The 21,588-nt window shown below is 38.1% G+C and overlaps 1 protein-coding gene across 2 annotated transcripts in view; it reads right to left on the reverse strand.

The window, feature by feature from the left end:
• lzts1 (leucine zipper, putative tumor suppressor 1) overlaps positions 1-21,588 on the reverse strand; it is a 48,460-nt gene that overhangs the window by 15,170 nt on the left and 11,702 nt on the right. The window contains exons 1-2 of one of the 2 annotated variants that reach the window (XM_066714480.1): positions 3,850-4,154; positions 1,066-1,559 (exon numbers count right to left, since the gene is read on the reverse strand). In XM_066714480.1, coding sequence (XP_066570577.1) covers positions 1,066-1,419 — 354 coding nt within the window. In that variant the 5' untranslated portion in view covers positions 1,420-1,559; positions 3,850-4,154. Of the gene's footprint in view, positions 1-1,065; positions 1,560-3,849; positions 4,155-21,588 lie in introns of those variants that run through there. The other variant, XM_066714481.1, reaches the window with a different exon arrangement.

A 21,588-nucleotide genomic window follows, 5' to 3' on the forward strand; every position in this document is an offset into this window, starting at 1 on the left:
GCTCTCCATGATTTAATCACCCTAAGTGTTTGCTTTATACACACTGTGGAAAGTTGCCTACTCCACAGTCTATAATTAGACCACCCATTTTCCCTGGAGTGGAAAATCAGACTGCTTATGTACAAAATACCTTAAATATTTCACATAACACCCATGGACACATTTCGCCCTAAACTAGGGTATTAAATTAAATACTTTTAAGATTAAAGAAAAAACTGAATTGGATGGTTTTGTTCTCTTTGCATGGGCTGATGCCCCCCTGGAGCTCCTATATGAAGTGTGTTTTGACTGAAAAGGCCACGTCTCTCCTAAGAAAGCTCCTGATAAAACTCAAAATGTGATCCACTTTATTTTCCGGGGGCCGACACTCCCTAGTGAAAAATGCAGCTCCCACCATCAGTTCCTGCCCCTTCAGCGGCGATTCCCATTAAGATGGTTGGCACCGCTGTTTCATATTAATAACAAGCAGCCACTGAAGTGTGAGAGGTAAGCTTGTTGATTCAGCATTCCTGCTCACTGACTTCATAGTCGCGGCCTGGGATCCTTTCCATAGTCTCAGGTTCTGGCTCGCCTGGGGTATAAAGAGCTATTGAGAGGAAGGTTTGCATAAGCATGACCCTGGCAGCAGATGAAATCTTTCAGGGAGATCAAGGCTTTTTTTTTTAGCTCATCAGTCTTCAGACTTAATGAAGTCGCCGTGACGCCGCAGAGCTTTTAGTGTTTCGGTGGAGGGCTGGGGGATTATGTGCAATCTACTGTACTTGTCTCATGTTGGCATTTGCCAGGGACTGGTGCTAACTATCTCACGGCTTGTGTGCAATTTATACCATAGCAGCATTGATTTGTACAGCAAGCAATGATCGGAGGAAATTAACAAAACAACAACACCAATTTGCAGTAATAATGTTGGTAAAATTGTGTGTGTGGATGTGTGTGGACCATAAACATGTTCTGGTACTTGCAAGCACTTGCTTATGTGGAGAAATATGTGGAGTACAGACCCCAAACGAGGGGACAGCTGAAAACTAGAAGATACCTTCTTGGGGGAGAGACACAATCACTCACCTTTTCGAGTTTCCCGGAGAAGGGCACCAGTTTGGGTGGCGTGATGCTCCCCGCTTCCATGTTGCTAGTCGGTCCCCTCTGGTTGTCCTCTGGGCCAGCCGTCTTGTTCAGGCTTTTGTGGCCTCCTCTGGGTTTGTGGCTCACCTTGATGTAAAAGAAGTCCTCGCTTTTGCCTGCGTGGGAGATTGTTTTGGTGGTGTTGGCCGAGTCCTGCGAGAAACCATACCTCAGCAGCCCGTCGGCACTGCGGCTCGCCTTCTTAGACTGAGCGGCCTTCTTCAGTTTGTACTCCGTGGCCCGGCAGTGTTTGCTATGGAGGCTGTGACCCGATATCAAGCTGCTCACGCTGCCCATGGTTCTCCTGGCACAGGCGATGGCGGATTTAAAGGGGATGTGTGTTCAGCTTTAACGGGAATCGAAGGCCTTCGAGCAGTAACAGCATACAGCCCCTTCATAGCCCTGAAAGGAAATCCACTCCACTCTCAATGGTGAACCTGGAAAACAACAAAACAACTTCGTGAAGTACTGTTCAGTTTTGTCCGATAATTTGGATATGGATTCTGTAGGGGATATAGTTACTGTTCCAGCTTTTGGTCATCAAGTTTGTGGATAGAGTCCAATAGCATGAGTGATAGGAGATTGATCCCCAGTCAAAAGAGCCAAGAGCTTGACTGAGGTCATCCGTCAGATTGCTCCCTTTAACTCAGCTAACCATGCCTGTTACTGATATTGACAGCTGAGGCACACCGATAGCAGAGAGGCCCAGATTAATGTCTACATCAATCACTCCAAACAGCTTTTTAAATGATGCAAGCCAATTTCAGTGATTTGCACTGGAGAAGCAATCGAAGTACATTATTTCTGTCTGTTCTTAAGAAAATTAACTGTACAGTTTGTCTGATAAATCTCGATTAGTATTATTGTTTGCTTTATTTAACCCCCCCACCAGCTATGGTATATAAAAATGGCCTCAACAAGGTTCAATTTAAACCAAAAGACAACCTTTTTCCTCAAAAGACTCTTATTAGAAAATTACTGGAATTGAATGCTAAATGCAATTACAAACTTTGTGTATATAATACTGAATACATGCTACCATTTAAACTGAAAGGCAGCTGTAGTGTGATGTCACTGTGTCTAGCTCTAATATTTTCTCTTGTGTAACTTTGTTCTTCCAAAACTGATCCAGGATCAACATCAGTCTCCATATCATCAAGCAGCAGGTAAGAAATTTAGGAGAAATCGGTACTGGTCAGAAGTATGCACTTACATTATAATATTTGCAGATGAATGGGATATTAAGAATTTTGTTAGGCTTGAGTAGGGAGAAACATATTTGCCACATTTGCTAATCAGTAGCCACTGTACATCGTATACACTTAGACACTCTGCATAAGGTTGTCTGCTAAGAATACACAGTGGAATTAAAGTCCAAAAAAGCACATACAAATAATGTAGAGAAGACCGCATTTATTGTGATAACTAGTAAGTTAAGACCCCTTCTGCAAGTCTACAGCTGAATCTCAAGGTGATTTAAAGTCTGGTTGTTATTTATTATTATGATGAATTATGTTTAATATTATTATTAATAACAATAACAACTCCGAGATCACTGTACATTTGCACCACCAGTAGAGTTAAAATTAATAATATTGGTTTTGTTTCTTTACTTGTCCAAACACAAGTCGCTTCCTTTGTTTCCTGGATAATCAGTTATTTTAATTGGACTGGCAGCCAACCTGGTTTGGCATATTCTGTCGCCTTGTCACTATAAATCCTCAAATCCTGTTTTTCTGGCACTTTCTTTCAACAACATGCCTTCTAGACTCAGTGCACTCTGAGAGCAGCACCAAAAACAACAATACACCTTGCCTCTCCTTCTACCCTTCCATCTCTCAATCTGCTTGTAGGCCCAGGTGTTGCAAGATGTACATTATGACCCACTAGGGAATATGGTCACTTTGAGTCATCTCGCTGGTAACAAAAGCCGGGGGTCTCCAAAAGTTGATAAATTGTCTTTCTTCAGACATCTAGGCCATCTGATCCCTGCTTCCAGTCCATTTACTGAATGTACAGCAACAATGCAATGGAATTTCATTTATTTATTTTTGCAAATGCTTTCATTAACAGATTATATCCAGCCAGAAAACAGAGGAGGGGAGGGGTGGGGGTGGGGGTGGGGGTGGGGGTGGTGGGACAGGGAAGTCTCAAGCGATTCTGTATTATAGCATTATAACTAAAGAGTACATGCAACAACCTGTCTTTGTCGTCATTGTTTAAGAAAAGGCAACCCCCCCACCCCATTTCTTTTGTTTTTCCAACTCTGCCAGTGTAACTGTCTATCTCAAAAACTGAGAGATGTCATTGCTCTAAACCACCAGACATCTGCTCACAACAGTGGGAAATCTGTCATCACCACCTTTAAAGCCAGCTTCCTCCAGCACAAAAACAACAAGACTAGCAAAATACCCTGTGTGCAAAAACAAAAAGAGCCAGATACTCTTTTGTGGCAGGTCAAGGTACTTTCAAAGCACAAAACGATCCATTAAAAACACATGCCTCATCTTTCATCATGCTCAAATTACAAGGCATCAATCTCTTGCACTTTTGTTGATCTTAATTATCAGTCTCCTTTAAAGAACATGTTGCATACTGCTCTGTTGCAAATTTAAATTAGTGTTAAGAGAACCCAACACAAGCTCCACCTTTCTTTGTGTGTGGGGAATCCTCAAACCATGTAAACATAAACAAGACTATACGAAGTAAGGAACACATGCGACTTACTTCCAGTGCAATACATCCCCTTGCTGTACCATGCAGAACAATCCTCCTTTTCCTTAAGGTGCACAAGACATGTGTGTCCCTGTGTGAACCAGCCAGTGAATATATCAGTCTTCTAACAACCAGCTAGTTACAATTCAGAGAGGCGGGCTTCTTGCTTTCAGCTTGTAGATTTTTGCATAACTGACATGTAAATGTGCTGGAGGGGAGAAACCTTTGCCCTGGGGGGTAGAGTGTACAATGCGCACTTCTTTACACAAACGTGTGCCACTAAAGTGATTAACTCCCATTCCTGACAATGGCTTCTTCACACTGACTTTTTCTTCCTTTCAGTCGGCACACTTCCACTGCCCCCTCCCCTCCCCTCCTCCCCATCCCCCCATTCGCCCCTCGCTTCTATACAGGCTTTTCTGTGCCAGTAAAAAAAGGAACCGGTTCCCTTTGTCTGAAGAAGTGTGCCGTCTTCATATATATTTATATATATTTTTAGTCTTAATCTGAATCCATGCAAGAGAATGCATATTTATACTAGTTTTGATAACTGGAACTGGAGTTGGACAAAAGCATTCGAATGAAAGTACTGCACAGAAATATTACACTTGATTTAACTGGGAAAGACAAAAATGCCAGACTGTAAACCTAAGAGACATTCTGCTTAGTGGGTAAAATGGTGAAATGGTAAAATTAATGTAGACCAAGATGAATATATTTGAGATTGCTTTCACTTAGTTACATATGACAACTTAGATATCCCTTTTATGGATTTCGTCCTTTTTTAATATAAGCATTTCAATCTTAAAATAAGGCTTTCTCAGATATATGTGATTGAACCTATAATCTTTATTATGTTAGATTTATGGACCTGTGTTTTTTGCACATTGCATTGTAGGGATTCAATTGTAGGATACATGACTAACAGCTGGCAAATTTAATTCTCCAATTACCCTTACAAAGTAATTTAATTCTATTAATTGGATTGTCAATTAAAATGTTAAACTGATGCATGCGTTTCCCCTTACTTTTCATCTGTTCCATCCCTTGTTTAACACGTCCAGGCAAATCATATTTAGGAATTTTCAAACGACAAACAGTCTAATTCTCCCAGGCTGGTTTGAACAGGTTATAATGAAGACCCCTAAGAAAATAAATAACCTGTGCCATTTCTGTTTTACAATAAAAACATTAGAAGTTACAGTTTGCAGGTGTTGTCTGTAAAAGTGTAGGGTCATGAAACCCCCCAAAAATTCTAAATACATTTTTTTGCCAGAGACCTGTAGCCTAAAAGTTGATCAGCGTGTATTTTTTTTACTTTTTAAAGTGTGCTCTTCCAAAGGAATCAAACAATATTGAAAACAACTATTCTGATGGTTAAAAACACTTCTGTAAAATGTGCACTTCTGTAAAGACAAACTTGCATTCAGAAAGGGAATGTCCACCATTCTAATGGGTTCAGTTTAGTCGCAGGCAGTTCACTCATGTCAGTCAGTGCTTGCAGTGTGGTGTTGTATTGGTCTTGTCCACTGGAGCTTGCAGGCCAGCCCAGAGTTGACCATGCATGTGATGTGTGAACTGTGTGAATGACATGGCTGATCTAAAGTCAGGGGGTCAGATGGGCGGCACTGATGACAGACTGTAAGGTGGAGTTAGCAGAGGGGAGGGAAGGGGACAATCAAAGGAACAAAAAACAGGACAGTGGATAAGGCTGCTAAATTAACAGATTGGATTGTTTTAACTTAATTACTGTTACAAAACAGTTTTCAGCAATATAATCTTTCCAGTTGTCATAGATCACATCCCCTACAAGGGCTGTCTGAGATGAAATTCAGGACATCTACGAGAGTGAAGATAAATGGGTGGAGACTAATGCAGACCTGCAGTTTGCATACACTCAGTTTACGCTAGACTTTTGTTTTTTTTTACTGCCAATTTGGCCGTTAATATTCCAGAATTCTGGCCATATACTGGAAATATGTTTTAAATAGGCTACATTTAAACAGCAATAAAACACAAATGCTATGATCCAACAAATGCATTTTATTTAAAGTAGTCAGCAGAATTAACTCTTCACAAACTTTGTGAACTGAGCACATAGGCTACAACAATACAATAAAACAAATAGCCTTGCAATTGTTAATTAAATAAAGACATTAGCCTACATTAAATGTATGTCTCTATGCATCCCAAGCCTGTCAAATTAAATAACTTGGAAATAAGCTAAATTAATAAAATTATAAAATAATGAATTAAAAAATAAAATAATAGGCTGGTCAGTCCGAATTCCGCGTTTGTCAAATTCCCGTTTATTTGCGGCGCAACTTCATTGAACAGAAGTGCTCGGCTGCTTGTGCAAAGTTGAAGCCATCCAACCCCTTGACACAACTTTCAATTCTCATCAACGTTGTCACCTTTTCCTCAGTGAGGTGGCATCTCAGGGCTGTTTTTATCCTGTTCTGGAGCGAGAATCCACGCTCTTCAGGCACACTGGACTAAAGAATTGTGATGGCCATCTTTCCTAGCTTTGCCCAGTCGGGATAGATACAGTCACATGACCATACACTCAGTAATTTCTTACTGTAACAGCGAGCGGAGATAATATGGCAACATATCTTATAGGTCACACAACATTAGGCTATTTAATATGCTATTAATCTATTTATTTATTTATCTGGCATATTTCCCACCGGACAATGTGGCCGTTGATATTTTCATCTACCGGACAACTGCATGTGATACCGGTGAACAACCTGTCAAAGTCGTAAAAGCATGGATCGCCTTCTTTCGCTCCAGCTTGTCTGCTGTAGTGTAAATACATCCATATCATATTCACTGGCTCTGTACACAAGCTCATGTTTCATTACTCATTCTGGAGAATCTATTGATTTGTTGGTAGTGCCAGAAATCTCTAAGAAAGCCAACTGACTTGATACCTAGAAGCATCAAAAAGGGGGAGAAAGCAAACTAATGAATTTGCCACCCGGCTGGGAATGCTACGACACAGAATTGGACAGCTGCTAAGACGCAGCATAAAGCAGAATACACACAGGACAGCACTACACTTGTGTTTCATTACCTCTCTCCCCACAACACCTAGATAAATCTTTTGATCTTCAAACCAAACAAAGACATGAAACAACTAGGCTGACACAATAACTATTTTCAGAGCTTCGGTGTCTGAAGTGGAATTTAATAACTGCTTAGTCATTGTAATACATAAGAGATGGTCAAATAACTAAGTTGGTTCTGATCTCAGGAATATTGGGACTCTACGAGTGTCAAAAGTGTTCACAGACATATAAACGATGACTGAAGAAGCAGCAGTTAGGTCAGTTAGTCACAGTAGATACTAGGGTACCCAGTAAGACAGTGATTCCCAGTCTTTTCAAACCTATGTCACAGCTATTTAACATTTAAACTTTCAAACTCAACATGCCTTTAGTGAGACTTGAGCTTGTTCTGATGTACCGAATTGTGAAATTCTGTCTAGATTTATTTTGGCTTAGTTATTATATTTATCTTTCCAAAATTCTGACCCTAAAAAATATACAGCATCCGTGTGTAGACTTCACAAACAAAATGAGGATTCCCAACCAAAATGATTGGTGATGGATCGGAAGCTGGGCAACCAATGGGCAACCAATATCCACCTAATTTAAATATTATTTGGAGAAAATAAACTGAAAGAATTTAAAACCTTTTCTTTTGAATTGCATTGGAAATTCTTGGAAGAAAATGAAAATGTAAATAGAATGTATGTAATCTCGATTCAGTGTTTCACTTCTGCCATTAACTCGGCTGTTTTTTCAGACTGGTTTGATCTTCAAAGGTAATTTTAGGAGTCAGCTTTTCTCTTTTTTTTTTTTTTTCCTTTTTTATGCCGTTCTCTAAACTGGTCCCCAGTGCTAAAAGTGGGCAGTGTTTCTTTACCTGAGCTGCAGAATCAGCATCTCTGTGAAATTAAAGACAAAAAGCTCTTTGAAAATACATATCTGAAAAATGTAATCCCAGGGGAATACATAAGGGACAGGGGCACAAAGAATGATGAAAAAATAAGCATTTCAGTGATCTTCAAAAATGTGTAAGTGACATTCATGTATATGTTAAAAAAACAAAACAAAAGAAACACACATTATTTGCCCTTGTTCTGTTTCTGTTCTATAGATTCCAGTTGGTTAACTTGATCCCATTAAATAGCTGTACACACAAAAAAAGGCTTTGTTTATACATAATAAAACAGAAAGCAAGATATTGACTTCAAGACGCCTACTGTAAGTGCTTGGCAAATAAAATCAATGTGTACACACATTGAACGGGACTCGTCGGCAGTCATTAGGAGCACACTACATTAAAGGAAGCATATTTAAGTTCAATCTATAACTGTCCGGGGAAATAAACCACAGACATTACACTGAATATAATCTTTTAAATAATGAATGGGATTTAAAGTGCTTTAAAATCTCCCTGCCAGAGACAACGCTTCCCAAAGATTTTTCATTTCATTTAATTTCATTCATTAATTTCCTTACTGAGGTTTTGAATGGCAAACACAAGTAAAGTATGATTTGCTGATGCAATAGCAGCCTTTTTGTGTTCACTTTGTGTTAACTTTGCATGATGCAACACCAGGTTAACTTTGCTTTCATTCCCATTAGACTTGGTGTGGAGGACTAGTCTCTTTAATATTCCAAGGAGGGGTTGGGTTTGTATGTCGAATAAAGAGGTATGCTATCAAAAGATTAGTGGTGCGTATTGTGCATTTGCGGTGTTGAGAAATGGAGATTAGCGCATTTATGAAATCCGTACCTACATAAATTATATGATGCGATTGGCATAGAGTGTGTAATGTGTTGTGCGTGTAAGTGGTTTATTTGCTTTGTGTACTCGTGTTTGGCAGTTGAGGCTGTTCATTGAAACTGGGTTCAACATTACAGGAACATCTGTGCAAGTGTGAAAAATCCATAGACTTTATTGTACCTCAGGCAGTTGTCCAGATTGCGCAGCACACACACAAAAAAACTCTGGAGCAGAATGGGTATTTTGGATAAAGGGAGAATGCGTAAGGCATGTTTATCTCTGTGACTGAAAGGACTTGAGATGGAGAAAAAAAAGCAATCCTAAAATGTCGAAAATTAAATGTCAAATGTTCCTGGCAGTTATTGTTACAAGATTGTCATGGGGAAAAATTAAGGAAGATTCTGCATCTGTTTAATGCTCTACACAGGGAACTCTTTGTTTCGGCGGGTGCACTGGTTCTGAATTCATTGTAAGTAATTTAGTATGACAAAATCTAGAAAAATAGGATTCAAAATGTGCTGTAATTGAGAAGCCTAACATTAAACATTTTAGAAGGACATTAAACGCCATCCCTGTGTACATTTTCTCTTCTTAAATAGATGTATTCTCTGAGCCAAGCAAAGGTATGCATTTCTAAATGCAGCTAAATCATTGACCAGATCTCTGCCATGCTAAACTAAAAAGTGAAGACCTGTTCATAGGGTCTCAGAGGAAAACCTAGATGATCGTTGATATAATATAACAAACTTAGACCTAGAAATACTAATCACCACAACTTTTACAAAGGATTGTCACTAATAACAAAGCACAACATATCAAGACACCAACCTTCCACATGGCAGATGATCCTGGCTTTAAAACAATCCCATTAAAGCCTTGTTCGCCATTTGAAAGACAATAAGTCAACGATTCAGCAGAAAAAAAGCAAGCTACATTAAACCGTTGCTCTTCCTGCGCTCAAGCTATCATCTTGAAGCTTGAAGGTCCTTTTTATTTTTTTGTTTTCTATGAAATGCCACTACATTCATGTCAAGAAGTGCAGGAGGGCTCATAATGACATTATAGCACCCTGACCTTTCTGTTGCATTGCTATTACTTCACTATTGGAGATGGAGAGTTACACTAATGGAGTCTGCGTGATTGATGTTTTGTCGCAGTTTTTTTTTTTTTTTCTCTTTTTCTATTTCTATATTTTCCCCCAGAATTACAGAGCTGCTTTTCAGCTCTTGTCTGGTTAAATACAATTTCTCATCATCAGCGGACTCCAGTATTGTGTGTTCCCCTTGCATTCCTTCCGGATTCAGGTACTCGGTCCATTAAAGCTTGCAGGAGCAAAACTTCCCACTGTGTCTCGCCGTAGTAATCTGCTTTCACTTAAAGCTTGCACATTCACAACCTGCTGATTTTCTCCATCTCCCCTGCAAACATTCATTAGCACAGCGGCAATTCTTTCTAGTTTAACGTGTTTCTTCCTGCTCTCTGCGTACCTGTGAGAATCTCGCCACTGAACAGGGAGAATTTTCATAAGCTGCTTAATAGGTTTAAAGTGCACAAGATAAAGAGACTGACCAAGCCTGATTAAAAAAGCTAAGCACTTACTTACAGACTTAGTTAAAAGCCAAAGCTTTCTGCCTGAATATATATACATGCATTTTTTTTCCTTCTTCAGGCAAACCAAATTACAAGGGTGGTCGTTCTAATAAATCCTTTCCCCCTAGTGTTTGTTAAAATTAGGTCTCAGTCTCGTGTAAGTGGAAAATTCCATGCAATGCCCATTTCACTCCACTATGCAATGCAAAGAACGATTTTAAGTTGGCTCATATTCTTATTTTTGATGTAGTGTAGCAACATAAAGTCAGTAACCGATTTAGTTTAGAACTACACAAACATTTCAGTACAAAATGTTAATTTTAATTAAATAGATCTATACAAATCTCTCTCTCTCTCTCTCTCTCTCTCTCTCCTCTCCCTCTCTCTATCTATCTATCTCTATCTGTTTACACACACATACATATAATATCCAAATCTCTGTGTTTTCACATTTTCCTAACAAGTTTGGCAGGCATTTTAACAATGTTCTATATATTGCAGGTAGTAATAGATGTGTATTTTTCTTTTTCTTTATTTTTTAGCCTTCAGATAGCAATGCTTTTTCAATTAGGACATTTCCAGCCTGTAAAAAGATGTTTCTTTGAAGGGTGTGATGCATAACCCTGGCATCTATGCACAGCAAAAATGTGTAGGAGCACAAGGGCTCGAAGACATGGGAGGTGGAGCCGGGTGACTGAGTGCCTTATCAGAGGAATGTGAAGACTTCATCCTGGATCGGTCCTGTTCATTTCTCATTTTTTTTGTAATGTATTTTTTTAATGACCCACACTCAATGTTGACTGCACATTCTATGATCATCTGTTCCTTTGATGACCTCTTTACCTCTCTTTTAATTTATTTTCTTCCTATTTTCTTGGTGTGGATATAAAAACTAGTGGTGAAGTTAATAATTTAACAGGATTTGCCTGAATGGCTTGACTTTAATGCCAGCTACATTCACTTACCATTTAAGCATGTTGCGAAGAGTGGTTTACACAACCAAAATAAATGCCCCTTAATGTAGTGTAATAGTTTGAAGCTAGATGGGGAAATATATATTGATGTACCACCTCTCCTCTTCTGAGAATTTCATGAAAAATCAGTTGGGATTCTAGGAACAGGCGAAAGCAGCTGTTCACATTTTAGTTTCCTAGGCCTTCCCTGTACCGACTCAATAGTCTAAACTGAATTTAATCCATTCAATCTCTGAATCATGACATCAACAGTTCCTCAAAATCTGCTGCTTCTGATTTATTTTATTTTCCTGTTTGTTTTGCCCTCTGGGAATATCTTGTTTAAGGCTGACCCACACAGAACAAATGCACAGAGTCAGTTAAAACAAAAGCAACGAGGCCATATTTGTATTGTTTGTTGTCATATGTAGGTAAATCCTTATATGAACAAATAGCAAAGGCTTAGAAAGAAAGGAAAATATATAATGCAATCTAATATTATAATACGCGGAGTACTTACTCTGATACTCGCACTGATTATTAGTAAAATAACACATATTGCAAGCAATTCTGAATGTTATAAACAAGTGCTTAGACTGAATTTTTAGATCACTCTTTTTCCCCCCTCTTCTACTTTATGGTCATTTACTGTTATTTGACATCGATTTTTCTATGTGTCAATTGCTCCTTGCATTGACCCAAAGGAAAGCTGCCATCGCATATTGGGGTTTGACATTTGTCATTGGCAGTTAGGTTAATCTGTTAATCAGTTTACCTGGGCCTTGGTCTGTGAACATGTCCATGGGGATCTCTTGTTATGATTTTTCAACTGAGAACTGAACATAAATTAGTAAAATGTCTATGAGTAACCCCCCGAAGAATGCAGTTGGATCTTTTGTGGACTGTATGTTGTGTGAACTACACGGTAATCAAGAAATGCAAGATATTCCCTGTTATCTTTGAGGTGGTTTGTCGAAGGGGAGACACATGACCTTGTATGTGATCCATGTCCCCTATTGCCGATGGGAGTGGCTCTGGCAGGAATGTAAACATGCAGAAAATAAAGACTGTCTCACAGATAAGAGGCATTCTCAACTGATGCCTCACACCTGCAAAGTGAACAACAGAGTCTAATTAGGACTTCAGATGGTTTACCTAAGCACCTTTACAGGAATGTAATATGTAAACCCTATACTGAAGGATTTAAAGCAATGGTGAAAAATTTAACTCCTGTACCTCAATTTTGTACAAAATGTACAAAATGTTGTATTAAATGTTCTCTTAAAGGGGAACTCCACCGAAAATCTATAATTTCACAGGTTATTCTATAGAAACATAGAAGTAGAAACATATTCTGTGGAGTGAGCTTTTCATGTCCAGCTTATTCTATGTACGAGAAATCAGAGATCGAAAAACATGCTGTGATGTCACTTCGATGCTAACTCTGTAGCTGCTTTGCACGAGAATCATTAAAAAAATAAAATGTTTTGCACATTCAATGGCCCCATCACCCTATTTTTCCAAAAGAACCATTGGTTTTTAGTCATAAAAAGTTTATTTCACCACCCAGAACTGTCGCTATTATTTTACATGATTATTTTCTTCCAGGGACTGCCGTTTATGCTACAGCGCAGTGTAACCTGCACACGCGCAAAGATCCATTGGAGAACAAAGCAAAGCAGCTCCAGAGTCATGGCCTATTTCTCGATCTCTGATTTCTGGTACATAGAAATGAGCTGGATATGAAAAGCTCACTCCACAGAATATGTTTCTACTTATAGAATAACCTAAGAAATTATGGATATTCGGTGGAGTTCCCCTTTAAAGTTTTCAGCATGTGTGCTTTTCCCATAGAAGAACTTCTACGAATCAAGGACTTAAAATGTAATGCTCCATGAGTTTTATATATTACTGATTAATTATTTTTTATAGAGAGACTGAAGATTGGAAAGAATTCTAATACAACATATACAGCCAGCTAGTAAATACTTAATAAACATGGCCCTGCAATCCTGACATTTCCAAATGCTTTACTTTAAGAGGCTCCCAATATGCTGCTGTGAAGACTTTGCATAAGGTCTGTCTTATCTAACCTAATTATTCAGCAAGGCAGTTTCTCAAATCTGCTAAGCCATCTGCCTAGTTCCTCATGATGAATGTGGCCCAGTCTGGAGTTGGCCTCCCGCCACTCTCTCTTTTGTCCGATGCACCATAATCCTGTAAATGAACTGACTTGACCTCCGACCTGTGTGTGAAGAGGTCCTGAATGTGTTTTTAGGCACTTGCTGACGATATGGAAACAATTACTAACTAATCAATACTGGGAGAACAAAGAGAGGAGGGGGGTGGTAAAGATGCAATAGGGGCCTTATACTTTGGTGGATGTCTGTCTCTAGCAATGGTTTATTTTTACTGTGCAATAATCAATGGTTCTCATTATGACAATATTATGTGTATTTACATGTATTTGCATGTATGGGTCTTTATTTACATAAGTATGAAAGTAAATACCTGTTAAAACATTTGCAATTCTGAGAGTACTTTAGAAACAAAGCAAAAAGCAAACCAAAAAAAGTTTTGATTTACTGTTTAGAGAATGCATAAATAGCATTTCCACAAGGTGTGTTTTGCACAAAAGGTCCAAAAAACAAAGCTGATATTGCTTTTTAAATGTAATTGAGACTGAATAGCTGTACCCCCCACCCAAGATGTGCCTTCATTTAATTGGATGTGAGGAGCTTATTTATAATTCTGACACCGCTCCTACTTCAGTACTTCACCTGGCAAAACCAACTAATTTCAAACCTGCATTTTAGCACTCATTTGTATTCCTGTGTTATTTAGGGTAGCCGTTTATTATACTATTTCAGTTTTCAATTACTATTAAGGTATAATTTAACAGCACTTTCTCTTCACCCTGCTGAGATTTATGATAATTTTCTGCTTCTGTAATTATTACCACAATCCCACTCGTTGTCATAAACATCTCGGAACAAAAGACACATCAGCACTGTTTTCTCTTTGCATTTCAATTGAGCTGGTCTGCCGCTGCACGAATGGCATGTTTACATCAGAAAAAAAACAGTATTGTTGTGAAAATCTTTTCCAGATCAAGACAGGCGCCAAGATGTTGTGAAATTACAGCTGTCCCTATATTGTCACCGTTGCTCATTGCATTATATGGTTTTGCATCAGTGTATAGTTCTCTCTCTCTCTATACCACCTACATTATAATGCCCAATCTCTGCCAATTTCAAGGCCTGCCCCATCACAATGACTGTATTTGTAAATGAGAAGCGGGTCTCGATTGAAAAATGCCTGGCTCTCTGCAATATGAAATGCTCCATCAGTTCTAGTTGCTCTGGAAGGACGGGTTTTTTAAAGCTCCAGGTGATGTAAGATCTGGAAACATTTGATCATGGAAAGTAAGGAGACTAAATACTACAAGGACTTGCCCATATCGACTGGTTTCACTGCATTTCACTAGACATTTAGATTATGTTTGATGACCTGAAAATATGTTTGAACTCTTGTTATCATATTGGACGGGGAGGGGTTACTGGTGTTTTACCAGTTTCAAGCTTTTAAACCAAATGTTTGTTTTACAGGCCAATGATTAGAAACAACGAGAAGCTATTGAAGTTATTGAAGCTGATGAATTGAAGCCTAATGAATAATTCACTTTTAACCAATGCCGACTAAAAACACCAATAAAAAATACATCAATTCGATGCACTGCTTAAAGTACCATTTTCAAAAAGAGAAATTAAGCAATTCTTAGTTGTCGTCCCCCCCAAAATCCTCCAGGCACCCAATCTTAAATAATTAATAATAATTAAAAAAATGGTAGGCTGTGAACTTAACAAAGGAAAGGGGAGGAAACTGAGTCCTCCCCTTGACACGGGGTACCCCAAGGAAGGAAACTTCATTGATTCTCGAAAACCCCATGATCTAACCACCACTGCCACTGACATCGCGGTGGGGAGCTGAGACAATGCTATTGTGATTGTTCACACAAGGCTGTCTTCTAATCTTTTACGCTCGGTAACAAAGGAAACGATGACGCTTCTGCCCAGCTGGCATGCTGCCTGGCAAATTAGACCAGTGATCAGAGAGCAGTGAGGTGGATAGTAAATTCAACATACACCTTGTCAGCTGAAATGCCTGCTTCTAGTGTACTGTATTGTCCTAAAACAGACAATAGCTGAAAATAGCAAGTGCATTCAGATATTCTACTATATAAGAGCATTTTTCATATTTCATGCACACCTTGTACAATTTTAAAACACTCTGCAGCTACGGAGCATTTTTTAAGTCTTCTAAAAACAGCTCTGCTTACGGTGCAGTCATTAAAATGATTGATTACATACCTTGATGCAAAAGCCCTCTTTCAATGGGAATTAAATGGGTTAATAACCCATTAGATTTGTGCAAGTAATTGGAGACTGGTGAGCAGTACAGAGAATAGACTTCAGCTTCAAAGAGATGCCATATTCTTTTCTCCCCAGTAGAAAATAGCGAGTTATTGTTAAATTGTTAAAATGTACACACTGGCAGACTATTTCTCAGTACAGAAGATGTACATTTCTTTGTTATTACAATGATGTGTCTCTTTAAAAATAAGAAATAAAAAGATGAAATCTTGTTGTCAAGTTTGTTTGTTGTGAAGCTTCAGGACTGATTCAGTAAACATTTTTAGCTGTTTCCCAGTAAATAAACTCAAAGTTGTCCTTTACTCTATTGTACAGTGCATCTTCGCTACATATTTATTCACACTTTTTAGTTTTTTTTGATTTTAAGTGTGAAGAAAAATTGTGAATGTTGGCAATCTTAAAGAATAGGCCTATTTGTGTGTTTATAACTGATTTATTGTGATTATGCAAAACAATGTAGTGTTGCTGCAGTTATACCAAGTACTTACCAGTGTTCAATATCAATGTTGCAACATTGAACTTGTTACTACTGTTTGTTTACAAAGAAATGTAACTGAATTTCACAGATATGTATTTCACTTGCATTACAGTTGCAGAATTCTGATCTGTCTTTCTCTCTTTTTTTAGTTGGTCTTTGGAGGCATGTTTAAGGATGCCTATAGTACATATAAGTGTTTTTTTACCACATTTTCTTAAATGTACACACAGGGCTCAGGTGTCTCTATAGATCAGAGTTTATACTTGGTTTACCTACATGTTTTATTCACCTTTGATTTTTACTAGGCTTTGTTTCTGAAAACTGTTTCCAGTTACCTTAAAGAACTGGTCCTTAGCGTTGTTAAAAGCAGTTCACTTGCACTGACGGTAATTCAAAACAATTTGCATTTGCTTTGCTTGTAAGGAAACTAAACATGACTGGTATACTTCTCTTACTTATACTTCCTGTACAATCAGGTTACTTTTGTGATTTTATTTTATTTATTTTATTTAAATTATTTTAAAAAAGTTTTTGTTTTTTAAGATATTTTAGATACCCACGGGCTGTATTAAATTACATTGAACTTCACTTTGGTCAATGTCACCATCTTTGCTTAATTTGGCATTGCTTTCCAGTGTTCCTTAATTATCAACCGAGCACAGCAAACCATGTGATTCACTTAGACCTGTGTGGGATGAAAATGTTAGTAAAACCAGATCTGCTTCTCCTCTCATTATCTCTTATTATTAATCCAGCACAGCCATGGTACCCTGTGCTTCTTTGGCTTTGTCCATCTCAATGTGTCCCACAATGCATAAAGCATATCTGTCACACCACAGGGCTCGGTTAGTTCAGAAATGAGCTGAATGTAATCTGGCTTTTCCCTGTTGAATAAAATCCTCCTATTTTCCCCCAGGGCGATTTCATTGTCGCATCATCCCCATAAAGCATATGTGCTGTGTTTTAAGGGAACACAAAGGTTAATTACAGAAATTTCCCAGACAAAAGAAGGAAGAGAGACTACTTCATAATATATTGGAAGGGTGGGGGGGGCGTAAAAAGTGACTACTCATTAGCCTTTCATGGCTGTGGAATTGGACATAACAACCCAATGTCCAGATCTGTCCTTTCACACTTCCAATATCTGTGTATTTTATTGCATTAGAGCACCAAAGGCACCTGTGATCAAACCTTTGTAACAGATTCTGCTTCTGCTTATCCAGTGGCTCCCAAAATCCTTTAGCCTTCCCCAATTATGCCATTTACAGTTTTTAACAATGGACCATTCCAGCATGGAGGCAATGGTTATCTTTCCAAGTACATAGTGTGTTGGTTTATGGGTGATAGGCTGTCTGGATGTTTCTTTTACTTGAACATACAACATACTCTTGCTACAGATGCCAAACAATAAATAAAAGCCTATGGAAAACAAATTAATTTCATCTGCCACATGGCATGTCTAAATTTGCATAATACAATCCCAAAAGCTTTCTTGAGTGACACATTTGCCAGACTGTTGCTGTTGCAGCAACAAAATATTGCCCGATCTAAATGTGTTTTGTTAGTCAGTATAAGACAAACTAAATTTATTGTCAATGTTGTAACGGACACATGGCTGTAAATTATATGTCTTCTTCTCTCAGCTAGTTTAAGTTGGTTTACAAAGCTTGCTTTCATAATACCCGAGCTTGGTAAAAACATATGCTAAGAACAGAACATTAGAAGGCTAAAGAATACTTACTAGTATGTCCAAAGACTGGTATCAGCTTGTATATTAAAAACTCTTAACCACGAAGACTGGCAACATGAGACCAAGATTGAAATTCCAACTACAAAGAATATTTAACCATCCAAACCAAAGCTTTTTGTGAGGTTCGTTTGAAGTTTGCCTTAAGTTAAATTACCCAGTGTAATGCCAGGACCAAAAAGTATGTGAAATCTTAGACCTTTACAGAATGGGTCAGCATGGCGGTGAGGAATCTCTCCTGTGATGAATGCGTGAGAAGTATTTAAACTAATCCTGGTAATGGATATCGGTGAGTTTTTTTTTTTTTTTTTTCATGAGCCAGACTGACCAAAAAGCAATAGGTTTTTACATTTTCAAGGAGTGATTTGAAGTGGTCACAGTGAATTGATCTGGCATGCAGATATAGTTTTTCTTTTTATTCCTCTAGACATCGGAGAGCAGCACGATAGCCTTGAAAAGGAATCCGGGGAGTGTATTGGAATCATCCGTATCACTGAAAATAGTTTTTTGAGTTCCAGATGTCTTTTTGAAAGATAATAATAATAAAAAAAAAACATTCTAAAGAATATTTTGTGACACATACTGCTTGTTCATTTAACGAAACTCTGATTTCAAATGGAGATGATATTACATCCAATTGCATGTATATGTATTTTTATTGTAACCTAATGTCATTAATTTGCAAACTAATACATACAACTTTAGAATTCAATATCCTTATCGATCAGGGATCAGTCTTTTTTGGCCCAGATTAATTTGCATCAGAAAGTTCTAAAACGTGAAACCAGAATGTTCCACTGAGGCCGGTGAAAGAAAACCTTCTGTTCAGAAATAGTCTACAGGGGCTTCTCGGCTTATCCTTCCCAAAGAGGATGCTCTCTTTCAGCCCTACCTTGTCAAATCCAAGCAATTTCCTGTATTTCTGTAAGCAGACGGCTGGTTATCTATTTCCAGCTGCAGCAGATAAAGACTCCTTGCTTCACAGTACAAGGTCAGGGACACGTGCGCTCCAGCTGAATTTATCAGTTTATAGAATTATTTGTAGAGAGTCATAGACAGATCATTTCAGTGTTCAGTGTTTCAATAGCAGCTCTGAAATTATTAGATAGTAATAGATAGTTATTGTATTTATTGTATGTATTTTACATATTTTAATTATGATATCTTATTGTTAATAGCAATAAAATTACAAATAACTCTCAGGCAGAAGTTTATAGACACCCATTACATATATTAGAGAATGGGAAGATGCTTTTGTGTCGTCTGTTCTGAACAAATAGGTACTTTATTGTGAAAAGCTGGCTGGCTTTGCTGAACTCTCGTCTTTGGGTGACGAAACCAGCAAAAGATGAGCTGAAATGTTAGATGCTCCCTTATTACAAATGCATTACATGTCAGAAGCACCGAGAGAAACAATGCAGGCTCAAAGACACCATTGTGATGCAAATTGTGCTGGCGGCGCCAACTATATTACAGGTTGAAGAGGGATTGGAAGGATCCTTCTGTAATTGCCCAACGAAAGACGCCAGTGCTTGTGGTGCAATTGAAAGCAGTTAACTTCATTATTGTCCTGTTTTTACAGTTGGGAACAATAATGTGATCAGTCGGTGAGTGACAGAAATTGGTTTCCATCAGATCAGAGAAATAAACAGAGCAGACTGTGCGCAAGGAATATGTGTAGATGAAATTATAATTCTAGATATCTGAGCCCTTCAATGTCATAGCTATTACTTTAGTCTCCCTGAAGGTGTCCTTTTTGTATCATTATGGAGAACGACAATCTTTTTTCCCCCTCATTGTGTTAAGTTTATTTTACTGTATTTTTGTATCCATTAGTTGCAGTGAAATTATGTTCTCCTTAGGATGCTTGTTTTACCTTCTGAAGATTCAAATTTGCATAGCTTACTGACAATGTTTTAATTTTTAATTTAAATGCACTTGTGTATATATAGAGTTGTAGTGCCTTGTTTTATAAAAGTTAATCTGTGATTTGTTTATTTTAATCAACAGATTGATGGAGTTGCAGTAAATATTTTACACATCCCCTATCTTAGTTCAGTCAACTGTAATCTTTAGTTTTCTCAAGGCTGAACTTACTCTGAAATCAACCCTTTGATAAATAAGTATAATTTAAAGAACACAATTTATTCAACTTTACAAATGAAATGAAGTGTGCGAATACTTTAGACTATGTATTTCTGTGGATCTTACAGGGGACCTTTAGATATTTGAAATAATACACATTTTCTGACTTCATGTTTGTGTGCATAATATATTTGATCAGCTAGCCCGGAAAATATTGCATTTATATATACAGGCACAGGTATTCAGAGTTTCTTAAAGTAACTGGTCTTGGCATTGTGAAATGCTCAGAGACAGCTTGAGAGAAATGGCAATCAAGGTCTTAGAAAATGTCTGAATAGTCCATTATAAGCAGACAAAAGTATCACACACTTCAGGGCCATTCAGTGTAAGATCATAATGAGCGCCATATTGCCTGCAGCTGGTTTGTCTTGCTTTTCTCTCTCGCTGCCACCAGCCAGGCTCCGCACCATGGGCTTTCTGTATAGATGGCAGCGTGTGGGGTATTATCTTTAATCAAGATAGATCATCACTTTGAAATTACTTGAAATCTAGCCAAATTGGCTTGCTGCTTTCCTCCACCCCACCCCCCCTATCTGCCACCTCTAGATCACACTACAAAATCAGCTGCTATTTAACTCAGCGTTCAAGAAGCAAGCTGTTCTAAATGGTTTTCTCTTCCATCCTCTCCTCACGGATGAAATGCGGACTTCAGGACACTCTGAATGTCTACACTTGCTGCTATTGTATCACGCTGTGGCTAATCACTTCTATCTATTATCTTACAGCAAATTGTCCTTTTATTTCTGCTCGTTGGGAAATGCTTGCCGTTTTAATATAAACTATTGAGCTTCACTGTACAGTTTAACCTAGTTGTACACCAGTGCAGGCCACAAGTGAATTATGGCACCTGCTACATAAACAGTGTGGGAGTGTAAAAGATCATGTCTTGTGCAAAAGAACAGGAAAACAACATGCTGTTGAGTGACTCATGGGAACAGAGGGCAATGTAAAAACTCCCTTTCTCTCTCTGTGTTTGAATCAAGTGATTTCCATCTCCATAAAAAAAAATGAAAATGAAACCAGATTGGAAAGCTTTTGTTGCCATTTTGTTAATCCTTATGCCCTTGAGTTGCATTTGTCCACACTGAGCACCTTAATCAGAGAAGATCTGTGGCTGTGAGGATTATTCATTTATTTATTTATTTTTAAACACGGTAAACTTCAGCTGATCCAAAGGAACTTGTTTGAATTTTGCAGGCATAGAGAATTCTCTAATGCTTCGGTCAGGCCTGGGACTGGCACTTTTACAAGGTTGCCATGGAAACCATTTTGGCTCAGTGCTCCTTGCTTTGAAATTTCAGGTTTATATTACACTCGGCTCACGCCTGGCGTCTGACTCCCCTCGTACTGAGAATAACTTTATTTATAATAATATTATTTTTATATTTTTCTCTAGCAAAGCAGAACTGTTGGAATGTATAGTGCTATGTTTTAAATTGTATTATTTTTATAGAACCATCCCATGCACAGGAAAATATACAGAGAGAATGAAGCAATTACAGTTTGCTGAGGTTGGAGGGCTAGTTTTTAAAAAACGGTTATTGCAGAAAGGTTATTTAAAGGGAAACATGTGTTTGCATGTGTTTTGTCCCATTATTTTGAAAG

This window comes from Amia ocellicauda, chromosome 9, assembly GCF_036373705.1.
Source record: "Amia ocellicauda isolate fAmiCal2 chromosome 9, fAmiCal2.hap1, whole genome shotgun sequence".
Lineage (NCBI taxonomy): Eukaryota > Metazoa > Chordata > Actinopteri > Amiiformes > Amiidae > Amia > Amia ocellicauda.